Source organism: Trachemys scripta, chromosome 23 (assembly GCF_013100865.1).
Source record: "Trachemys scripta elegans isolate TJP31775 chromosome 23, CAS_Tse_1.0, whole genome shotgun sequence".
NCBI classification, from domain to species: domain Eukaryota; kingdom Metazoa; phylum Chordata; order Testudines; family Emydidae; genus Trachemys; species Trachemys scripta.
In genome coordinates this window covers 9,807,526-9,816,351 of record NC_048320.1, presented here as the reverse complement: position 1 = coordinate 9,816,351, position 8,826 = coordinate 9,807,526, and the positions used below count along the sequence as shown (strand labels likewise).

Sequence of the window (8,826 nt, the reverse complement as noted above, 5' to 3'; positions counted from 1 at the left end):
GGCTTGGAGGATAATCAGTTATCCTGGGTTTTTCATAGATTCATAGATTCTAGGACTGGAAGGGACCTCAAGAGGTCATCGAGTCCAGTCCCCTGCCCTCATGGCAGGACCAAATACTGTCTAGACCATCCCTGATAGACATTTATCTAACCTACTCTTAAATATCTCCAGAGATGGAGATTCCACAACCTCCCTAGGCAATTTATTCCAGTGTTTAACCACCCTGACAGTTAGGAACTTTTTCCTAATGTCCAACCTAAACCTCCCTTGCTGCAGTTTAAACCCATTGCTTCTGATAGATGGTTTGCTTTCCCCAAACTTCAGACACTTCCTTACCTTCCACAGTTCATCCTCCTTTGTTCAGCCTTAGCATGTCAATCCCACGGGGAGCTCAGGCGGACAAAGACTTTTCCAGCTCACCTTTCTCGTGTCCCCCAGAAGTTTCAGGCACTGATGGGGACGCTGGTCTCCAGTCATATTTGGGAGCATTCTCCACAGTGGGAAAGTGTCCAAAGCCTGCCCTCTGGAGTGTCCAGCGGCGGTGCAGGCAGGGAAGGGTTAAGCCTGGAGGTACCTGCCGGTGGGAGGGTGCGAACAGTGCTGGGGGAGAGGTAGGAGAGTTTCACAGAGTCTGCCACGAAGCAGAGGGGAGAGATGGTCACATGGAGGGAACCCGCGGCGGCAGCAGGTGTAAGGGAGCTGCCAGATCTGGAAGGGAGTTGCCAGACAGATCATGGGGTGGGGGGGCCGTAGGCGCCAGGAGCCCCGCTTATAAGAGGACCAAACACCTCCCCGCCCCCCTCCAGTTCCAGGCACCGCGAGGCAGGAGAGGCACCGGCTGAAAATGCAGCTATCTCGCGGCTTCCTGCTGTTCCTGGTCAAGGGGAGCATCTCCCTGCTGGTGAGTGATGGGGGGGGGGCGCAGAGGGAAGCTCCTGTGGGGCTGCTGGGGAAAGGGGATGGGAATGGGGGGGGGGGAAAGAGGCTCTTTAAAAGTATAAGGAGGCATTGGCAAGAAGTCTTAACCCCCCCACACACAACCCCCCCCAAACTTGTGTGATTGTGCAGCTGGTATTGGAGTGGGGGGGGGAGTGTCTGGCTGATGGGGGGGGGAAAGGAGGCAGCTCCCCCAAAGTGTGGGGAGTTCAAGGACTCGTGTGACCAATTCCCCCAGCCCGAGGGTGGGATGAAGGGGGCGGAGGGCACCTTTCACCCCGTGGGAGCGTGCCCCGCTGTCCCCCCTGCCCGTCGGGGGGGGGGGGGGGGGGCCGGGGGGGGCGCCCCCGGGGGGGCCCCCCCCCCCCCCCCTTCCTTCTCCACCAGGTGAGCGCTGACAGCCCGCAGGGTCCCAGCCAGCCCTCCCGCCTCCCCCGGCGGACACACACGCAGCTGTGTGGCTGAAATCACCACGGCAACCTGACCCCCCCGAGGGGGGGGGTAGTAGGTGAGCCACATCTGGCCGGGAGGCAGGTGAGAGATGCAGATGTTACCCCCCCCCCCCGCAACCTCAGCTCCCCTCCCACCAGCGAGAGAGCTCCGCGGCCGAGGGAGCGGGGGGGGGCAGAGAGCGAGCCTAGGGCTGAGCTCTCCCCAGACCTTGCAGTGGGGAGGGACGGGGGAGAGGAGGCACTGGCCCCCTGGCTTGTCCAGATTCTGTCTGTCCCTGTCGCCCACTACCTGACTGCTACAGCAGCTGGGAGACAGAAGGACCAGATGATGGGGCTATAGTCAACTGAACCATAGGGTGTGTGTGTGGGGGGGGGGGGGATCTCAGTAACTGAGGAAAGGCTAGAAGACCAGCATTCTTAGGACAGTGGTTGGTCCATTACATCCAGCGAGCACTAACCCAATCCCCCGCCCATCTCTTCTACGCCCCTCTGCACCAGCTTTAAGCAGAGATCCCGGGGAATTGACCTCACCTGACATTTTTGGAAAGCTGGAGGGATTAGGTGGGACCCTGAACAAAAGGGCACACAAAATCCCAGAGGCTCACATGGAAGAAAGCCCGTTACTCAGGGCAGAAAGGAAGGATGAGTGTAGAGAGACAATAGGGTAGATGGAGCAAGGAGGTTATTCAAAGGAGGATCAGAGACAGGAGAGAAAAGAGAAGCATATAAGAGAAAGGGGAGCAGGAAAACAAGAATGAGGAAGGAGAAAGAGGGGAGAAGACTTGTGATGACATGTCTAGAGGTAAGTGGAAAGAGGACATAGTACAAGAACAGCAGGAGGGAGAAGATACATCTCTCTTATTCTCTCCAATTATCTTGTTCAGGTGATCTCTGGACAAGAACAAGGGGAGGATGCAGAGCAAGATGAAAATGAAGTTCAAGACAGATCCCAACTGCAAAAGAAGAGGGAGCACCTCCCCCCGAACTCCTTACTAACTCAAACCCCACTGCAGAATTTGACTCACCTAGAGTTGCTCTCTAGTTCACAAGAGTTCTGGGAAGTCCTGGACAACCTGTCTGAGCTGGACCAGGGCTCACGCTCTAGAGGACGCAGGGACCGTGTGGCAAACACAGGCAAGTTCAAGAAAATTTTTGGCTGGGGTGATTTTTATTCCAACATCAAGACGGTAAAGCTGAACCTTTTGATCACTGGGAAGGTCGTTGATCATGGTAACGGTACCGTTAATGTCTTCTTCCGGCACAACTCCACTGGGCAGGGCACTATCTCTGTTAGCCTCGTCCCTCCCACCAAGACAGTGGAGTTTGACCTGGAGCAGCAGATCTTTATTGAGGCCAAAGAATCCAAGGTCTTCAACTGCCGGGTAGATTATGAGAAAGTGGATCGTGCCAAGAAAACCACACTCTGTACTTACGACCCCTCCAAAACCTGCTACTATGAGCACACCCAGAGTCATGTCTCCTGGGTCTGTTCCAAACCCTTCAAAGTCATTTGCATCTACATCACCTTCTACAGCATAGACTACAGGCTAGTGCAGAAGGTGTGTCCTGACTATAACTACCACAGTGATGTACCTTATTACCCCTCTGGATGATAGACCTGTTCCATCTCAGGGATAGCCCAGAGACGGGTGTCCTGGGGAAATAGTTTTGTAAACTGAAGCAGAGTGCAGGGGTCTCTAGAAACCAGAGTTCTGATGCAGGACAGAAAAGGAAGGAGTACTGATTCTCTCTAAAAGCATTGAAGAAAGGAATTCTAGACTCAGGGTACTGGCATTTCTAAACCTGACCCAGAGCCGTGGTTTTTAGAGACTGGGATATGTAGAAGATGCCTGGACATGAAGTACAGAAATCATCATCAGGATTTGGGTTTCTCAACACAAGAATATTTGCCTGGACCTAGCTCACGTGGCCAAGAAACCAAGGCCTGGACGTTGGGTCAAGGGGTCTACAGACACAGGCTTAAAAACCAAACCAACGGTGGCCTGGCTCCAGAGTAAGAGGTCTCGTTGGAGATAAGGATATTAAAGGGGATTCGTGCTAGTGTATTAAAGATGGCTGTTTGACATCAGTGGGTAACCATGTACTTAGAGCTCTACCAAAGTATGAGCTAGAGTTGACTATCAGGGTCTCGTGTACAATCCGTATTTGGGAGTGCAGGTGTCTCCAGAGACTAAGAGCTAAAAGCTCAGAAGTAGAAATATTTGGAGGATCCTCTGCCATGACTAGGCAGGAATGAAGAAGGGAAATTAGATTGTCTGGGGATGAGAAGTTTCCAGACAAAGTGTCATCTCTCCTTGCTGTGGGGTTTTCAGACTCTGTTAGCCACTCCCGATGGCTGGAGTTTGTACAGAATCTCAGCCCTATGGATTGACAGATAAAGAAACCCTGGTCAACACAGTCAAAAATGCTGACACAGTATATAGAATTCACAAATTTCACTTCATCAAATCCATGACCCACATCACTCCTCCTCTCCCCCTTGCATCTGCATTCTCAGCCATGTCAGCACCCCACATCCTTCCTGCTCTCCTTATTTGTCTACCTCCAGCAGATCTCTTCCACCCATCCTGAGCCCTATATACTATGTAGCTTCTGTATTTGTTGGGGGGTGAAAAGGTGTGTGTGTGTGTGAGTGAGTGTGTGAGAGAGAGGGGGGGGGTCATGTGTTTGCTGTATCGTTTAATTTATTTAAAAAAAATAAAATCTTGTCCTTGAAATGGAGAAAGTTTCCCCGGTGCTAAGAGGGTAGGGTAAGTGTTTTCATTGAGAACCATCTCGTCTTTAAAAGAGTCTCTTCCCTGGATAAAAAACAAAAATCTTCACAGTTCTGAATGAGAAATGCAAAATGCATGATCCAGTCCCCTAACATGCCCTCTCCCCACCCCACTGCCCATATATACTATTCTGTTCAGGTTCTTCCCCTGCATTAATTTTTCTATGATCTGAGCATTGGATACATTTTTATTAGCCTGCAGGACTTGAACTTGTGACCTTTAGCATTTAAATCAGGCACTGTATGGGGTTGATACTCCGCAGTGGATGTGTGAATTCTGAGTTACTAAACGGGGATTCGTAGCCTCAAATCTCTCTGTCTTTCCCTCTATATTAGAACTGGGATGGGCAAACTTTTTGGCCCAAGGGCCAAATCTGGGGATGTAAATTGCATGGCGGGCCATGAATGCTCATGAAATTGGGGGTTGGGGTGAGGGATCTGGGGTGGGGCCAGAAATGAGGAGTTCAGGGTGTGGGAGGGGGCTTCGGACTGGGGCAGGAGGTTGGTGTGTAGGGGGAGGGCTCTGGCTGGGGGTGCGGGCTCTCAGGTGGGGCTGGAGATGAGGGGTTGGGGGTGCAGGAGGGTGCTCTGGGCTGGGACTGAGGGGTTCGGAGGGTGGGAGGGGGGGATCAGGGCTGGGGAGGGGGTCAGGGCGCAGGGGTGCAGGCTCCGGGCGACGCTTACCTCAAACAGCTCACTGAAGTAGTGGCATGTCCCCCATCTGGCTCCTACGTGGAGGTGTGGCCAGGTGGCTCTGCACGCTGCCCCGTCCGCAGGCACTGCCCCTACAGCTCCCATTGGCCGCGGTTCCCGGCCATGGCACGCACGGAGTGGGGCAAGCCACAGACCCCGCTCCCCGGCTGGAGCTCAAGGGCCGGATTAAAATGTCTGAAGGGCCGGATGTGGCCCCCGTGCCATAGTTTGCCCACCCCTGCATTAGAACCTCACAAACTTCACTTTGATGCACAGAATGCGCAGACTGGCATTCTCACAGAAGACCCAGCGAGCTCTCCATTCTGTCCCTTCCCACCCCCACACTATGCCAAGGTCTCACATTACTAAGACTTTATCACGTCAGTAAAATCCTATCCAAGTACATTTACTAGTGTCTTATGCATTGAAACTGAATGACAGTTAAAGTAGGTTTTGCGACCCAGTGTGGTGCTGTTTTGCTTTTGTTTTTAAATCATGTTTCTTTACCTAGTTGCTAATTCAGAGTGAATCTTCTGGTTATTACAGCAAGTCAGCAAGGCTCTGTTATACGCATCTGAACATTTACACACTGAGTAACACAGAGAAGCCAGCCAGAGTACATCAATCAATCAATCAAAAAAAAAAATTTGCTTTAGTTGAATAACCAGGAATTTTTACTCTTCACAAACCAGAGCACAAAATACCTTGAAAGCTCAGTTGTAAAAAACAAACCAACAAAAATAAACAACAGTCATAATATCTGATATTTTGAAAGGATTGCTTTCATCTCACGGGGAACAAGCTAAGATACATCCCCAGAAGGTTTCATGCTTCCTTTGAAAAGAAATAAAGAAAAAATCTGTTAACCCCTTCCCTCCCACTGTAAGAGGAAAAAAAATACACAAAAGTTGTTCACTTGGAGCTATTTCTGAAAAAATTTAATTTTCAGAGCATCAAAAACAAACAGTCAAGCTATACAGGATGCAGCATTTTAGAAAGCGATAGGGCAGTTGGTGGTTACTAGGAGACCAGCACCGTCTATTATTCTAGATTAGAATCATCTCCTCCCAACTAACCAAGCAACACAAGATGATCAAAAGAGAATTTCACTCAACTAAACGGCAAACAAAAGAAGGTAAAAACACATAAGCTAGATACACATTCTATCAACTATGTGGCTCACCCCTCTTTGTTCCAACTAGATCCGAGTGAGAGCCTTTGTAACAATTTATTCAACCAATTTCACCTTATGTTCAAGGAAATGTCGGAGAATGCGTGGAGATTTCCTTGAATTTATTGAGTTCTATTTTGTAATTAATTTGGTTTGCTCTGTGGCTTACTCTTGAAGCTGTGCTGTGGAGTGGAGATTGGCCTCACAATATTGTTCTTGTTCCCGGACTAGATGAGTCTAACACTCATGATGGAATCTCTGCTGCAAATACATACAGAAAGCAAGTTTAAGTTATTTTCCCATGAGTACGTACACTTGAAATACACTATGGTTACTGCAAATGCTAACAATAAAAAGGCAGTTCCAGGAAGAACTGTGGAAAGCAAAACCAAAAGTCATGCATCTATGACAGGGTGAGTTCGTTAAAAAAAATTCATAGCAATATTTATGGAATATTTTTGCAGCTAATCATCCATCTCTGTTTATAAGCACAGGCTCCCACCATGCAGAGAAACTCAATGGGAGTGGAAGCGGATATCTATGTCTCAGGAGAAAGAACAGCTTTTGATTGCATCTGCTATTGGCCGAGATGTAGAACCATACAGTACATGGCAGTGGCTTCCTCCATCTCCAGTATGGAATTCCCCAGTTGGCTAATAGAGTCTCTTCCTTCCCCACCAAATCCTTCTAATTGTTTTAATGAGTCTCAAAGATGCATCTAACCTTTGCTTTGGCTTGTTCAGAAACCCAGCCTCCCAGAATGCATTGCCCCATCCCCATGCCAAAGTCAACCACCCTTGCTCTGCTGTTAACATAACTCACTTTTTCAACAGCCGACACTGTCAGAACTCCAGGGGAGAAAGAAGCCAGCCGGCCACTGCGCCAAGGACAAGAAGAACCAGAAAAATCAGAAGCTACTGAGAAACAAATCAAATGTCATTATTACAGAACAGCAACATGACACTTTGCACTGAGGAAAAAGTACTACACAGAATCACAGGAATTTGAGATGAGACCACCTACAGCGTTGCCATTTTCTCTCCTCCCTCCCCCTTCCCCCCCCGCCACTGAGGGCTTCTTCTGTACACTGTAAATTCTCCGCTTCTATCCTGTCCATTTTAAGTGGCTCAAATGATGGGGCTTCCACCATTTCCCTTACAAGACTGTTTTACACTTGAATAGTTAGTACGTCTTCCCCATCCCTGCATTCAGCCTACACATTCCTTTGTTTAGTTTCACATCTCATTACTCCTAATTACATCCCAGGGTACTTGCCTAAACCAAACCCTAAATCCATCTCCATTATGGGGGGCATTTAGACCCTTTACATACTTGTAGATGTAGCTTTCCCTTGCCATCATCTGGTCAATGACATTTAATTTTTTTGGTCTTTCCTCTCAAGTCACCACACTCATCCAAAACTAGCAGTGGCAGAGCTATGTTAAACGGGATATTTATTTGACATTAGGAGACCAATTATGCAGCCCTAAGTCATATTTAGTTCCTTACTCTGAGTGGTCTAATTCAGTGTTTCTCAACGACCGGTCTGTGGACCAACATCAGTCCCCGAGATGTCCTCGACAGTTTAGAAAGGCAGCAAGCCCTAGTATCAAAAAGGTTGAGAAATGCTGCTCTAATTGATTACAATAGGACTAGTCGCAAAGAAAGGCCCATCTCAACGCAAGGATGGCATACTCTGAAGCTTAACGAAAATATGGAATCCCTTGAAACACCAAGGCTCGTATTATAGCCCATAACGTCATTAAGACTCTTCAATAAATGTTCTACAAATATTCCAGCCAGATGCCAAGATTTTGAATGAAAAGGAATTATGAGTATTAATTTGTAAGTCAATTTTTTTTGCCACAAGCGTCATAGTTAATGTGACACAACTTCTTTTATAATCCTAAAGTTGATATGTTGCCAGTTCTTGTAATTTTATCATGAGTCTTGCAGTATTTGGTGGTTTTTTGCACAACCCTGGCTACTGGAGTCATATTATTGCCTAAGAATCTCAACTTTCAATTAAACAAACAAAAAGTTTCTAGGCCTGATGGTTGCAGGAAAAAAAAGAAAAAAAAAAGTGTGAAAATATAACTTCTAACAGCTCAAACACCAAAAAACAAATTAAAGGGAAGCCCGAAATTATTTTAAAATTATCCTGATTTTAAAAGTAACTCATTTTTTGTGGAGCCTGACTCATGATTTTTGAACACTCGCGATACTGAAATTGGGTCAATAACTTTCTGGGGGGAAAAAATGACTCCCCACGAGCTGCAACTTTCCATAGTCTGCGTCAGCATAAAGAGGCTTGGTTTGCTTTTTGGAACGTTTGACGAAATATCCTTCAGGTACAGTTGAATGATCATAAAAGGTGAGGAAAAGCAAACTACCATATATACTCATTCATAAGCTGAATATTTGTGGTAAAAAAAGTGACGCATCAAAGGGGGGGGGTCAGCTTGTAAATGGGTCTACACCAAAATTTGATGATTTTCAACTCTATGGAATCATTGAATTGAATATCTAATACATTGTCGTTTTGCTTACTTGGAGCATCTGCAGGCATGGAGCGCCTCAGCCCCCCAGTGGCCGCGGTTCGCCGTTCCCAGCCAATGGGAACTGCGGGAATTGGCGCCACTTCCCGCAGCTCCCATTGGCTGGGAACGGCAAACCGCGGCCACTGGGAGCTGAGGGGCTCTGTGCCTGTGAACGCTCCAGGTAAACAAAACGTCCCGACCCGCCAGCGGCTTACCCTGATGGGCCGGGAGCCAAAGTTT

The 8,826-nt window shown here is 48.1% G+C and overlaps 1 protein-coding gene across 1 annotated transcript; it reads left to right on the top strand.

Annotated features, from left to right (window-relative positions):
- Positions 1-830: 830 nt before the first annotated feature.
- NXPH3 (neurexophilin 3) lies at positions 831-3,140 on the top strand. The gene is made up of 2 exons (XM_034755941.1): positions 831-901; positions 2,273-3,140. Exons 1-2 carry the CDS (start codon positions 845-847, stop codon positions 2,999-3,001), a joined length of 786 nt encoding a protein of 261 aa, XP_034611832.1. The 5' UTR covers positions 831-844; the 3' UTR covers positions 3,002-3,140.
- Positions 3,141-8,826: the final 5,686 nt, after the last annotated feature.

Bases quoted from the DNA above. Each gene is read 5' to 3' on its own strand.
- NXPH3 (XM_034755941.1), top strand. From the start codon at position 845: ATGCAGCTATCTCGCGGCTTCCTGCTGTTCCTGGTCAAGGGGAGCATC. The intron at 902-2,272 runs GTGAGTGATGGG...TATCTTGTTCAG, and splicing joins AGGGGAGCATCTCCCTGCTG to GTGATCTCTGGACAAGAACA.